General features: G+C 40.6%; 1 protein-coding gene across 1 annotated transcript; it reads right to left on the minus strand.

The window, feature by feature from the left end:
- Nucleotides 1-4,478: 4,478 nt before the first annotated feature.
- Nucleotides 4,479-12,341, minus strand: PIGA (phosphatidylinositol glycan anchor biosynthesis class A). The gene is made up of 6 exons (XM_041472468.1): nucleotides 12,259-12,341; nucleotides 11,380-12,038; nucleotides 10,687-10,819; nucleotides 9,658-9,790; nucleotides 8,251-8,457; nucleotides 4,479-6,696 (listed from the first exon to the last, which is right to left on the minus strand). Exons 1-6 carry the CDS (start codon nucleotides 12,297-12,299, stop codon nucleotides 6,433-6,435), a joined length of 1,437 nt encoding a protein of 478 aa, XP_041328402.1. The 5' UTR covers nucleotides 12,300-12,341; the 3' UTR covers nucleotides 4,479-6,432.
- Between the last annotated feature and the right edge of the window lie 3,232 nt (nucleotides 12,342-15,573).

Genomic DNA, 15,573 nt, shown 5'->3' on the forward strand with positions numbered 1-15,573 from the left:
ATTTTCAGACAGATGCTCTCCATACCACCTGAAAGGCTATGCATCCACACTGGATTTATTCTTAGAGGTAGCAGTTCCATTTACAAAGACTACGTAGATAAAGTTGCAGAAATTGTTCAGAGATGCTGCAAAAAGTATACTCTTCTGTCTTTTCCATCTTGAGAACAGGCCTTGCTGGCACTCAGATAGAGAATGAAGGCAAACAGGTCAAAGAAAAGCTTTATCATGAAAGAATTTGAAATAAATTCACGTGGCCAAAGCCAGAGCTAGGAAGTCAAACTTATTCTAGGAGGAGAAAAATACATTGAAATTGCACAAAAAGAAACACATAACATATAATTTTTGTCCATTACTCAGGGATAAAGAATGGTGTCCATTGATATCACTTGCAAACAGCATTGCCTGTTTTGGAAATCTTTTTACATTATCCTCCATTGATTCAAAGGTGTAATATTTGAAACTGAACAAGATGCACCCTTTCTTTAACTGCCCTTTTTTTTTCTTTTTGAAGGCACATGGCTTCCATAGAGAAAAAAGGGTTTTTTTCTGCATGTGTTTATTTGAATCTATGTAGAACACCCCATCTCTTTTTATTTTAAACTTGTATTTATTCCTGTTTTCCTATGGGAAAATATACCACAGGAGGAGTATTTAATTCTTACTTGATTCCCCTCTTTGCCCAGGTTCTCTTAGCCTTCAATTCCAACATCTGTCAAGGAAAAGAGCAGGATAATTCCTCTCTTAGAGGTTCCAAAGAGATGGTGGATACGCACATGGAAATTATACAGCAAATTATTTCTCTGGGTATTTTAGATGTAATTTCTTTTGGTTTATAGCAATACAGCTGGTTTAGTACCTCGCTGTCTTCAGTGCTCAGCCCTCCCAGGTGCCCTAAAATGCTATATAAAATATGTGCAGAGATAAAACACCCCAAGCAATTTTCTCAAGTGAAACAATTTTTCTAAAATTCTGAATTAAACCAAGTTATTACATTCTTACATAACTCCTTACAAAAGTATTACATCTACCTTTCCTCACACAGTAATACTAAATACCTGTAGAAGCTATAATACTTTTTAAACCAAAAGAGGAAAATTTCTTCTTTTTAATCACTTTAATACAGTTTGCCACAGACAGCTGAAGATATGGATTACAGGACAAGAGAAGTTCAGTTAAAGAATCACAGAAACACATATTGGTTTATTGGCAGTTAATTCTGCTCAGCTGAGAAACAGAGGAGAAATTAACAAAAAAAGGTGGACCAAAGAACAGAATGGTCAGCCCAGAAAAATCTGAGAAAAAGAAAACATTCCTCCTGGAGCCAGAGGAATAGTAAAAGCTGTAAAAAACAAAATGTTGGATGCAGAGAAAAAGAACCCATAAAAAATATTAAGACCATTACAAAGTAAAACCAGCCTGAATAACAGAGAAATCTTTCTTGTGTAGGATTTACAAAAGTTGGTTCTCAACAGGAGACAAACAAGAAGAAAGAGCACATTTTAAGACAAAAATGAGAAAACTGGGCTTTTGGTTGCAAAGGAAATTCATTGATTTCTTTCCCAATCAGCCTAATAGGTGGTATGTAGAATTGTACATGTCCATAAAACTGAGAAAAATACAAGAAACTGAAAATCAGGTGATTGCCACTGAAGTTCTTTTATCCCTAATGGAATAATACCAAAGAGCTCGCCAAGTGCTCTAGAAAACCACAGGAAAGTTTGACTGCTTGGAAGCAGTTGCTGGAACATTATTCTCCCAGAAGGACTAACTCTATTTGTGTAGCAGCAAAATCACCCTCCTGGCTTCAGTACAAGACAAAGATTTTCAGTTAAATTATTCAGTGAGTCATTTGAGAAAAACTTGTGTAATTTCCTAATCTGCTCTTAGTGTACAAGAGCACTAGGAAAATTAATTCAGTGGATGTAAAAGAAAATTATCATTGAGAAGACAGCTGAACAGCATGGTGGAAAGTACAAATACTGGTGAGGGTGGTAGTCAGGCAAACAACAGCAAGATCGGGTGTGATCACACAGAAATCTCTGGTATTTTTGAAACTAGAGAGATGAGCAACACGGTGTAGGCGTGAGAGCAGGCAGATCACAAGAGCAATGACAGTGCAGACACAGGACTGTCATCGTTCCTCCCTTGCTCTTTTGAGCATCATTGCTGTGAGCCGAACCAGGTGCATTATGCAACTCCATTGATAGACTTGAGTGAACAAGTCAGCCCCCTGTAGAAAAAACACACCTCATTGAGAACTGCTGCAAGATGCCCAAACTACTCCAAGAATCACTCTTCCTTAACTCTAGAATAACTACTAAATTGTTAAATCAAAATATCCAAAAATATATTAATCCTTCAAAAAAATTGTCATGAGAAGGTAAATAGAGGTAGTTAGCTAGATCCTCCAAAAAACTCAAAAAGTAATGTTTATATATGCTAGTTTACACACATGCAAGAAATAAGCAGGAAAAAAAGGGCAATCCAGCTTAGAAAACCACTCATTTTCAGTAAGGTTCACCTTAACTTTATCCAACTTCTAGGGAGAAATACCAGATGTGACCTGAAGAATTTGGCAAGGATGAGGAAAAGGGATGAGGAATGCTCATCTGAAAGAACTTCAAAGAGGTATTGGTCTATTCCTATGCTGCACACACTTTGAATTACAGCAGTGTATTTCTAATGTATGTAGTTGGGATTAGAGTATCCAATGTATTCAGTCAAAGTAAGGCAACTGGGGGAAAAAAAGGAGTCAGAAACACTCAAACAGAAGAGATGAGAACAAAGATGCCCATACAGAGCCTGGCTAGTTCTTTTCTAGCAGCTTGATCTAATAAATGACACTACTTCCCACACCAGCCTTGCCTTATTCACATCCTTAGGCAAGCACACTTACAACATTCCTTTTAAAAAGAGATGTGGAGAGTGACTCACTGGTTGCTCTCAAGCCAATGTGGGATTCATCTCACCTATCTGCCACCCATCACGCTGGGTAGGGTCTGGTTATTGAAACTCCTGCTGCTGCCTGGGCAGGAAGACAGCAAATTCCAGCAGCAGCCAGTGCCTGTGTTCCCAGGGAATGCACCAGTCCCTCCTGCTTAGACAAGCAGCTTGAAGAACCAACATGCACAGTTCAAGTTCAATGAATCCTGCACAAGTAGCATCTCTAGAGCTGTGACAGTGTTGAAGCATGTCAGGATCTGAAAGCAACCTGATCTGCCTGCTAGGTTTACAAGAAAAATGTATGATTTCGGTAAATTAATAAATTCAGACACATAGCCACATCCTGTCATTAGTTTTATTCCCTTAAAAAATATCCACCTTTTATCTCTGTCAATGTTCAAGTCATTAGAGAAAACTGGAAGCTGACATTATACTGAATGTCATGATGCACAGCAAATATCATGAGACTAGTTTAATGACAGCAATTAAACACTAAAAATATTGAAATACTTTTAATTTAAAAAAATCAAAATATTAAACCATTTTGAAATTATTCTTTTATCTGTTTACATGAAGTCTGTATTTTACTGAAGCAGAAAGCACCAGAAAGACTTTTACAATTAATTTTTAAAAGCCCAAGCATATATGAGAAAAAGGGACTAGTAAAGAGAAATTAATATCAAAAAGGGAAAAAATATAAACCGATGCAGAAAAAATTGACCACAAAACAAGCAAATTACAGTAGTTACCTTCTTACAGATACATCCACACCCACTAAAACACAGTCTGAAAGACTAATATTATATCCACACTTTACATGATGCTTGTATGGTGTATTGTATGGTTTAACCTACAATTTTCACTACCTTAATTCACAGTGTCTGCACATAGTGTATTGGAAACAGCATTTCTCCTTGTGCCTGGGGATGGAATTTCATTGCAGTTTGGGACAGGGACATTCTATGCAGGTCTTCCTGCTCCTCCTACACACCAGAGGCTCTGCTCTGTGCAAGACATTGCTTAGAGTGTCATTCTCTCTTTCCTAACATTTCCCTGGCATTTCACAACAATCAAATGTTACCTGCAAGCACAATTAAAACATTTTAATTTTTTTAACAAGTTATTTTATTAATTTCTAACCACACTCATTATCTCAGTATTTTTTTTTAGTATTCTGCTTATTTTATTTAAACTTTTTCATGTTACCCACTGATATTTTGTAAAACTGTAAATGTTTCTGTGGCATCACCCTTTACTCCACTGCACAAGGCCAGTGAGCAAATCATTCCCACAGAGTTCTGTGTAATACAAGTGGTGTTATCTGAGAAACCAGTTATGGGTTAAGTTTGTATAGCAGCTTGTACAGAAAGATGATTATTAAAAAATATACTCGTAAGAACTCCCACAACCAGTGGTGAAAAGCAGCATTATGGTTTGTAGTTTTGTATTTTCTAATTATATGCTCCCACATATTAATGAAATGTATCCATTCTTTATGGAAAGGTAAATAAACCTCTAGATAATCTTTACATTGGTCTTGTAAACAAGACTATAACAAGGTTTTATTATGTTATTCGTAAGTACACAATGTTCCACAAAAGAAATCTTATTTTAAATAGATACACGCAATCCTTTTGATTTGTGTTTGCAGATGTTGCAGGAAACCAAACAGAACTAAAAGAAAACAAACAACATATTACTAAAATTACACACACACACGTATATATATATATAACATTTCCCTGGAGTGGCAATCAGTATTTTCAAAAGGTTGTTAGAAATTTGAATGCTTGAACAATATAAAAAAAACCCAAAAACTTAGAAAAGTAGAATACTAGCTTATTCTACCCATTTATCCTTAAATCTCGTGGCACATTTTAGATGACTTCCACTTTTTAATGCAGAGTTTGAAAAACTCAAATTGTAATATTACACGCTGTATGTTACATATCAAAGGCTAAAAATTCTAGTAAAAGAAAATAGACTTTATATATGGCAATTATTTACATTATCTTTGTGTTTCATGAAAATATGTTCAATGAAATTATAAAATGCTTGTGTAATTACATCTCTACCCAAACAACATGAATTTGGCAGAAGTAGTGTGTTAAATACTACCCTTCAAGGGTTTGGAAACAGTGTTTTCATATTGCACAGTTTTAATATTAATACAGTGTCCAACAGCACACAATACTCCAGAGTCATAAAATAGGAAGCTTATCATCATTAGTGATGCTTGAAAAAGAAACTAACCCAGTGCATCAGACAAGGGGCAATTTTAGAGGTGGTTGACACAAATGAAATAAACTCCTCTTCTCACATACATTGGCAGAATGCTGCGCTGCCTCCTGTCCCACGTACACACCACTCAGACTCCTCTGCTGCTCCTTCTCTCTGCCTCTCCATGAAAAGCACAGCCATTGTTATTTCCACTTAAGGGATACCTTCCCAAGATTTCACGTGCAGCACCTGCCAGCCAGTGTCTCTGATGTGGATGAGGTGAAATCACTCACCCTGAACACTGTCCCTCCCAGAGATGGACTGAAATGCCACTTTGGTCATAAGTAAGGGGAAGGAGAAAGAAGTGGGGGGAAAAGGGATGGGTGGGTGGGAGGTGGGAGAGAGCAGGTAAGCACAAGTGTGCTTTTTAAGCCCTTCAGTTTTTGCTCTCTCACGTGTTACTTCACACTTTGGCACAGACTGCTGGAAGTTTTCAGGCCTGAGATGTTTCTAAAGGCTGTATTATCTCTAAATAATACTATTTCTTCCCCTATGTACCGAAAAACAAAAACAAAATCCAAAACCACTATAAGCTTTAGATCATTTTCACACATGTATGAGAACAGGACAAATTTAGCACCTCTGAAAATATCAGAAAATCATTACGGAATGTTGATTTAGCAACAGTATGTGCAACTCTGAATAGGGAAGAACTTCAAAATAATAATGCTAGGCAGGCAAAACACTGTCACTGGGACACAACTGCTAAAACTAAGTCTCTGAAATTTACATGGTAATGGACTTTATGACTAATTTCAAGTGCCATTTTCATCTTGGGAGAAAAAAGGTGTATTTTGTTGAGCTTTTAATTATTTTGAAAGAGGTCTTAAAATAAAAATCACAGTAAATATCAGGGATTAGCAGGAACTACAGTAAGCTAAGAATTGTTGCGTTTTGCTTTCCCAAACACCTCAGTCCCTTTCTGCAATGTTCAAGTTATCAAGAAAAATCTTGTATTTTTGTTTCCAAGGCTTCTGATATATATAAAAACACGTTCTCCTCCCAGCTTTCAGTGCAAAAGAGATGCCCATAAATTTGTATGAATCCAAAACTGAACTAAGAACATCATCCTAAATTGAGGTAGCACATTGAACTAAGTTTCTTTCCAAGAACTTCAGAAAGAAACTAAAGAGTTTTAAGAGTAATGTCTCTGTCAGCAAGCATTAAAACTTTTAGTGGCTGACATTCTTCCCTCTCCACTTGAGCAATTTAGGAATTTGGAAGTTCTTCTTTATCTCTTCTTTTTTTCCCAAAAAAATATAGTTTAGTCCATGCACCCTTAGGTCCTGTAGCATCTATTGCAACATCAATAATGGAATCTGGAGTCATCCACCTCAGAAACACCAAGAGAAGGAAGTTCAGAACAGCAAAAAAAGCAAAAATACACCCAGTCACTGGACCACAGTGAGTCATTAGTCTGTCAAGTCGCTCCTTCATTGGTAAAACCACTTCATCTGCAACTCTGTCATACACCTAAACAGAGAGGAGACAGAAAGTAACATCTTAAAAATGCATTGATTCTACCTCAAAAATCAGGCAGTACTTTGTCATCACTTCACAAAATAAATGATCTAGTCTTAGCTACCAGATGGGACAAATATTACCCCCCAAAAAGCTTTGCAGATTCTAAGTGCTGCTTTATGAGTCTTGTTCTAGATATTTCATTCATTTATTTAAGGAGAAATATGAAACATTCTCTTCTTTTACATACTTCAAAAGTATTTAATTAACTAGGAAGGCTGCATAATTTGTCTCTCGTGATATTATACAGAAAGGGTTGGGGGTTTTAATGGATTTAATGGGTTCTCATCTCACATTCACATTGGTCCCAGGAAGAGCCTGAACATGCAATTACGAGATTTCAAACACAAAGATGGATGAACTCACAGGTGAGTTTGGCACTATTCCAGATCTCCTTTTGTTTGATAAAACAGTAGTTCAATTACTGCACAAGCAAATACATGCTACTAGTGACTTATTATACAGGTAAACCACAGCCAACTACAAACCACTCCAAACAGGCTTGAAGGACACAGTTATTTCCCTAAGAATGTTACAGACTCCATTCTACAGGTAACTTAATTTGATAACAAACAACTGTCTTCTGTACAATTTAAGATCTATGCATACTTCTACCAATTCTATGAGTATTTTCCTTCATGAAGTATTGGTGGGTTTTTTTTAAGAAAAGGCAATGTAAAGCAAACTGAAATCTAGGCTAACGTCTGTAAAAACTTTGCAATTCAAATGTTGCCTGCAGTTACAAAATCATAAAATGAATGATACTAATGACATTTGAAAATAATAAAATAAACTGGTTGTACACTTTGAGGAGGCTTGTGAGAGATATACAGTTGAGTGCAGTACAATCTAAGTAAGAGGCATGGGGGTCAGCTACTCTCTCCTTCCTAAAACTCAGGAGCTGAAGTCCAAAGTGACACAGCTCCACAGGTGTTTGTAACATTACTGCAGCCAACATTCTTCACTGAAGGCAGAGTTTTTCTACTGAAGTGCCACTCTAGTTCTGAAATATAATTTCCAAACTATGAAAATAAATTTTCATTACAACCACGGCTTATGTAAACTCAGCTGTGTTCAGCCTTCCAGCATTGAACTACCTCTTAAACCACTTGTTACCACATGGCAAAGCTTTGTCATGAACTGTTCTTACCTTGTCATACACCTTATGCAGCACATTTTCCAGCTATGCCAGAAAAGTTACTTCATGTCAAGACTTGAACAAATAAAGAGTAGAAATCTAGCTAATGATCTAGGCTTTTCTTCAAAATATTTACCAGCAATTATGGCATTTTAGAAAATACAAACAGAAAAATCCACCTATCCATGTAGGAAAAAAAAAAAAAAAAAGCATTTTCTGGACCTTTTAAAACTATGTATGTTTGACAGGAAACATGTTGAACAATTACAATGGAATATTACACAATGAACATGCATAGTAATATTTCAAAGCAAGAATTGTTTCAGAAATTTACTTTCAGGGAATTTAAAAGAAGTGATTATACATACTTTCTCAGTTCTCTCTGCTACATTCCTCCACGTATAAAATGTCTTTACTTCATTATGAACAGTTTCTGGAGATGGCAGAGTTCCTGATCTGAGCTGAGCAATAGCTTTTTCTAGTCCATCACACAAAGATTTCACAGAGGGCTCACACAAAATGATGAGATTTTCTGGAAGTACCTCTGGAATCCCACCAACTCTTGTACTCACCACCTTTGAAATAAACAAAAGAAACAGCACACATGCAACATAAAAAACGAAACTGTGCGAAGTCAATGCTATTACATGGTTTAGATGTAGCTATTTAAAAGAATAGGAAAATATCATGGTTTGGGAACTTGACCTGTATGTGAACTAAAGGCGTAAGCCCCAGAGAAAACGAAACATAGCAGATTACCTTCAACACTGTCCAGAATGATTCTCTGGTGCCATGATAAAACAGAAGACTAATCAGACAGGTCTAATGAGAGGTTATGAGACATCCTTCCTGAAGGTGTGTGCCACAGTACACAACTAAACCTGTGTAACCAGATTTTAGACATTTCTTCCACAGTATCTCAAAAAAACTGTTACCTCTAGTTGCAGAGGATAATTTTACCACATACTTAAAATTTTAGTTTCCTAGGTTACTGAACACTTGCAAAAAATTATTTATATTAATCTGAATTATTGTTTTAAAAGGGAAATCAGAAATTACCTAAGATTTACATTGTGCAATCATCTCTAAACATTGGGCAATAAGAAACTGCAGAACTTCCTCACCTCTAGAGACGAGATGGCAAGAGAGTAACTACAACTAGGTAGTAACTGCTGTCAAAGGATACTGAAGTAAAGGAAAAACTGAGGTCACTCACATTTTCTATACTTACTGTAAATTAAGTACTCTTATCAGTCTATCTTTTTAATAAGGTTTCTTTACGTTTTAATAAGGTTTCTTTACGTTTTACTTTACGTTTACGTGAAACTAATTCTTTATGGCTATTGACTCAACTTCTTTTTGAGTTGTTAATCTGAGCTGTAAATTAGTTAGGACTTTTACTGTTCTCTCTCCAACTTATCTTGAATCCCTCCACAGTAAGACAATTTTTTTGCACCTCCTTTTGAAGTAAACCTTTGTGAACCTCAACTACCCCAAAACTCTGTAAAGAAGTACATACAAAACAGTATTTTGACTACTTCAGAGAACTGAGAGTAGATCTACAAGTTATTGCCAATTCTACACAAAATTCTTCTCAGAGTTAACCCTTCTGTCTCAGCTTCCAGGTGATCTGCAAATGGCGATGACATTTGCTTACCTCTGTCAAGACAGAGCGTCAGATGAAATCAATGTGATAGGCACATATTATTTCATTGTGAAATTTGTTTAAAATGGATACATGCTTTCTAGGTAGGGAGATTTTTTTTTTTTTTTACCTGTAAACCACAGCTTGCTGCCTCCACAATAGCCATACAAAAGGCCTCAGTGAGGGAAGTGTTGAGAAAAATGTGCCCCTGGACCAGGACATTTCTGACATCCTGGTGTTCCAAGCCTCCTAGAAGACGCACCCTGCATACAAGAGGGAAAAAAAAAAACAAGAAAAAAGACCCTAGAGATAAACACTAGATTTGGACCATAATAATGCCACATATTCTGAATGGTTCACACTTATCTCGTGAGAGAACAAAGATGGGCACCTCAGTTTAGTTTCCTCTAAAATTTTCCAGCAATGGAGAAATAGAAGATCCTGCTTTTTTATTGTCATACTGAAATAAACTTCTGAAAATAAAGCTGGTGGGAGGATTTGTTGTTTTAATGACATTTGCCTCCAGAACCTTGCTACTGAGACTTCCAGTTCTGCAAGAAAAAATGGCTTCCTTCAGTTAATAATTAAGATTTGTCAAATGCATTATCTGAATTTTCAATGTGAGCTCTGACCAATCTCAGTCTGACAAGGGAAAAAGTCTTTAAGATACAATGATCAGGACTTATCATCTTGAAGAGATATTGGAAAACAATAAAGGGTAAAATGAGAACGATACTGACAATTTTAATTGGGGAAGTCACTGACTAAAACACAAAACAGGCAACAAAAAACCTAGAAAATAAAATGAACAACTGAGAATATGAAACTGTTCTTGATCAAAAAAACCCAATAGAAATACATAAATGCATCTGTGTCATGGCAACATTCTGGTAACAAGGTAGCACAGTTGCAGAGAGAGGCATGATAAATCTCTATCTAAGTCACCTTTCTATGCCTTGAGTGGAGGCTCATTCAGGGCCTATTCATAGAAATATGAATTAACTTGCTGGACCATAGTCCAGCTCAAAGTCTTCAACGTCTGGTTTATGTGCCTTGCCTTTAGGCCTCCTCAAGCTTTGGGGTTTATCTGGGGGAGGGAGGCAGGCAGGTCCCCACCCCAGAAGCACCCTGAAGGGTCATGGACACACGCAGAACAAACCTGTCATGTAGCTGGTATCTCTCCCGGACTTCTTCCAGTATGATTCGTTTTGGTCCTTCTCCTCCAACTAAGAAATGTAACTCCGGATATTTCTGACAGAGCTCAGGAATTATACCACTAAGTAAATCAATACCTAAGAGTAGAAAATTTAGGGCAAACCGTTATTGTATTTGATTTCAGAACTTCTCATGATGTAGCCCACATGTACAACTATATTCAGGAGCAGAAGAAATGAAAAAAAAAAAAAAGTCTCCTGAAGACAGTTAAACTATTTTACACAAAAATATGAAAAAAAACCACAACTTGGGACCTCATAGGAGAAAAAAAATGAAAAAAAAAATCACTTAAGTTGCAGTCACTAGATTAACTTAAAAACAATTAAAACATTTCTAACAGAATATATAGATTAGGCTCTAAATCTTATGTCCAATATGCACCAAACCTTCCATTTTACAAACTGCAGTTTTTGGTCTCTTCAGTATTAAAAAGGAAACACACCTGTGAACCCACCATGTACAAAAACAAATGTACATTTCTTCTTCTTGAGCTCACAAACACAAAAGCTCGGAACAGCCACTTCACCACTCCCAGTGAAAATTCCATCCATACCACAGATACAGCCTAAGTGCTACCTGACCAAGACCTCTCCAAGGGAAGAAAACCAAAACAAGCCTACATTTGATCCCCCATTACCTTTTCTGTAAACAAGTCTGCTGACAACAACAATTGTTATTGTGCTGTCATCCCTCCTCGAGGGGTCTGGGGTGAAGTCGGTGGGATCCACAGCGTTGGGGATGACAGAGACGATCCGAGGGTCCAAGGCTGCTCGCAACACCGTGTTCTCCTTACTGGTGTACGAGACGCAGATGATGTGGTTGGTGTCACACAGGGACACCGTCAGCAGCTTGTTGGTCAGCACCGAGCTGACATCCGCGAACCCGAAGAGGGAGTGGTCGGTGAACACGGTCCGCAGCCCCATGGTCTTGGCGTGGAACAGGGCGTCGTGGGCCATGGCCGAGAAGGAGCTGTGGGCGTGCACGATGGTCACCCGCTCCCGCACGAAGATGTACCTGAGCAAGGGCAGGCTGTGGAACAGCGTCGTGGCCGTGGACTGGTTGTACATCACCTTCAGGGGCAGGTAGTAGACTTTCAGCCCGCTGGTGAGGTAGCGGACGCCCTTGCGGTGGCCGTAGGCGTGGGTGACCACCAGGACTTTGTGGCCGCGCTCGATGAGGCACTGTGACAGCTGGTACACGTGGCTCTCCACGCCCCCCATGTTGGGGTAGAAGAAGTCCGACACCATGCACACGCTGTGCGCCTCCGGGCCTCCGCCCTCCATCCCGGGCCCGCTCCTGCCGAGGGAAGGAACCACAAGCCGCCATCACTCGCCGGCGGCCGCCCGCGACGACCGCGGGCCCCCTCAGCGTCGGCGGCGCCGCCGGGCCCACCACGCGTCCCGCGCAGGCCGCACGAAGGGAGAGGCGGCGCCGCGGCCCCGTGAAGAGTCCAGCACCCGCGGCGGCCGCCCCGGGGAGCGCGGGCGGCGGTGAGGGCGGGGGACCGTGCACGTACCTGCCGGCGGCCGGCGCTCCCTGCGCGCTGCCCGGCGCCATGGCCCCATTTCCCGGTCACCGCCGCGGCCACGCCCGCGCGGGGCGGTCGCAGCCAATCACCGCCCGGCGCGGCGTCACGGGATGGGAAAACCAGCACCAATCGCTGCGCCGGACTGGCCCTGCCTCAGCCCCGGGATCCCGCCCCGCCGCCGGCCCGGGATGCCGCTCCCGGCCCGGGATCCCGCCCCGATCCTGGCCCCGCCCCAGTTCGCATCCCGGGATCCCGCCCCAGCTCCCATCCCGGGATCCCGCCCCGCTCCCGGCCCCGCCTTTCCTTCATTCCCGCTCCCACCCCTCTCCCGGCCCCCGCGTCCCGGTGTCCCGCGCCGCTCCCGGCACCAGGCACCGCGGGCACGGCGCAAATGCAGCAGCGATGTCCTTGCTGTAGTGGGAAGCTCGTCCCGGACGGTTGTTGTCAAAAAAGTGTATCACGGAGCTACTGAAAAAAGTGACAAATGTCGTGTAGGGATGGGATTGCCTCAAAGTTCCAAAGGCTTTGCTCTGCCCCCAGTGGAGAAGCTCTTCTGGTGTGTTTGGGTCAGTTGTAGCTGGATATCCTGAAATGTTCTAGACTCTTCTGCTACAAGTGCTGGAAGCTTGCTGTCTCTAAGTGAAAATAAATTAAAAACAACATGGTTTTATAGACGGTCCAGGAGCTTGGACACTGGAAAAGGAGCTGGGTTGGCATCACTTGGCTGTGTATTCCTGGTCTTCTCAAGGAGCCTTACCATCAGCCTTTTTTGCAGCTCCAACTCTGTCCTGACTGCTGCTGGCTGCCAAGAAGGGTGTTCATGCCTTTCCTGTATGTTCCCAAAATTATATTTTGCAGCTCCTTCTTTTTGCCAAGATTTCTGGTAGGAATTTTGTCAGATTTGAGTCTGTCATGACTCCTATGCAAATGTGTTTGTGAGTGACAGTACAAGCTGACCTAGGCTGGAGTGCTGGCTGCATGGATTCCTGTTAGATTGAAGCTTGGTCAGATGTGGTTTGGAGGCACTGATCCCAGGAAGGGAGGAACAGGACTAAGGAGGAAATCAGGCACTTCAATCTGTGGACTGAAAGATGTGAAAACCTCTACTGTGTTGAGTAAGAAAGGCATTGCTTATTGATTGAATTTTTCTCATGTGTTCAGAAAGATGGGACCAGTGCTGGGAAATCTGATTTCATCACCATGTGGTTCTCTGGAGTGTCAAGAACCTGAATTTCAGGGTGAGAAGCTGAGTGTGAGGCCAGAAGAAAAGCTTCTCACCAGCAACAGCAGAGTGTCAAAGAAGAAGAATTTGAGAAGCAGGAGTTTGTAGGGATCCTAGTTCTCAGAAGAAACTGTAGCCTGAGTGTAAAGCTGTGGCCTTCAATTACATCTAGGAAAAAGCCACCAAAGTAGTGCCAGGAGAAGGAGGAATGCACCTGGGGGTTCTCCAGTGCAGCACCCCGTGTGTGCTCTGCTCAATGGTAGGGGTGACCTCCCTTGCTGTCACACTGCCCTGAATAATCGAGCTGTCAAGTCACTCCAATTTTAGCTGTTGGGAAAACAATACTTATGGTTTTAACTATTTAGAATTTTTTTTTTTTAGATTAGTTCTTCATGCGTGTCCTCTAGAGAAGTTGTAATTCTTCGTATGCAAACTTCAAAAATCTGAAAAGGAATCGTAACTGGTACATGACATAGCAGCCTCTTTCTTTACTTTCCTGGCAGTTGGTTATAGGCGCTGGATGTCCTTCTGAAGGAAATCAGGGATTGTGGCCAGCCTTCATGCTTTTGGCCTGGCATGTTGTCTTTGGTGGTCTGACATCTGTGTTCTTCATTAAATGTGTCTAGTTGAGCTTAATGTCATTCCTGTCCGTGGTCCAGTAAATCCCCCTGTATCAGCAGCCTTCTCCTGTTGTCATGTTCAAGGGAACTTGAAAAATTTGTCTGCCAAGGAGCCTGGGACAAACCTTAATGGAAAGGAAAGGAATCTTTGCTACTGCCAAGTTGAAAAAGGTGCTGCTAAATTTTGTCTCCACAGCTGGTTCACAAGGATGGGATAACATTCACTTTTCACTGGCTGTGGTGTTGTGTGGTGTATTCATAAAATTGTCACAGATCCTGGTCCTATCCAGGGTCTATCCTGGCCTGTCTGAGGTGAAGCTGATACTGAACGGACCAACAGCTGAAGAAAGAATCAAATTTTCTTACTTTCTAAATCCTACACTCAGTCTATTCACCCCCTCACTTAGAGCACATACAAGGTCAGAGTGAGACTGTAGGATAAATAGAGAGTAAAGATATAAAACCTGTGACAGCAGAGTAATTGCCACTTCCAAGCCTGGTCCTTGAATGCTGTCTAAAACATCTCATAAATTGAGTTAATGGAGAGAGAAGATGGAGGACACTCCAAGAGACTCCTGTGTCTTTGTTCAGGCAGCAGATGCCATCATGCTCAAGGAGACCTCTTCAGTCTTCCTGAAAATATAGGAAAATTTTCTGCCAAGTACTCTACACTTTCCACTCCCATTCAGCCTCCTCTCAGGCTGAATTTTCCACTCTATCTCCCAGCCTGTTGGGTGACATTGCTCTTATTCCATGTCTGTATGGAGCAAAGATTATCACTGTTTGGTGAAGCGGCTTTGCTGTGTGTTATAAGTTGGTGTATTAAATTAATGCTTTTATTTACACTCCATAAGCCTAAATAATGCACATTTATAATTAAAAACACTAGTAATTGACAAAAACAAGCTATCAGTTATACACAGAGTACTTCACAAAAGAGCTGTGAAGCAGTGCTGCTCTAGAGCCTGATGCAGTGACAAGGGAGCCACAGTGCTGCTGGAAATCCTGTGACATGGAACAGTGGTGTGAGACTGCACAGCTGGCTTGAAGTGAAGGACATTTCCTTTTCATGATCCAGGAAAGCAGAAACTGTTGGAAGCCACAAATGAAGTACATCAGTGAAAAATAGTACTGCTGGCTGGAGAATTGTGGTCTATGGATGTATCATAAACAGAGACAGGTTAATGAAACTAAGCAGGACAGCCAGAGAGAGCCCAACACCTTGTTTGAAAAATGATAGTGTTTGCCATTTTTGACCCTGCTAGAATTAAATAGCCTCCAAAACAAAGAGGAAAGCAGTATTGCTTGGAATTGTTCCTCTGAAGAAAGAGGACTAATTGTCCTTCCATTTAGTTTACTTTTACAGGGTAAGGCTGAAGAACCTGTCACTTCTAAGATTCCTGCACAGGGGGAGTTAGGGTCCAACTGTCTACCTCAGCAGTGGATTTTTGCTGCTAGGAA

This window comes from Pyrgilauda ruficollis, unplaced genomic scaffold, assembly GCF_017590135.1.
Source record: "Pyrgilauda ruficollis isolate IOZ18807 unplaced genomic scaffold, ASM1759013v1 scaffold29, whole genome shotgun sequence".
Classification (NCBI taxonomy): Eukaryota; Metazoa; Chordata; class Aves; order Passeriformes; family Passeridae; genus Pyrgilauda; species Pyrgilauda ruficollis.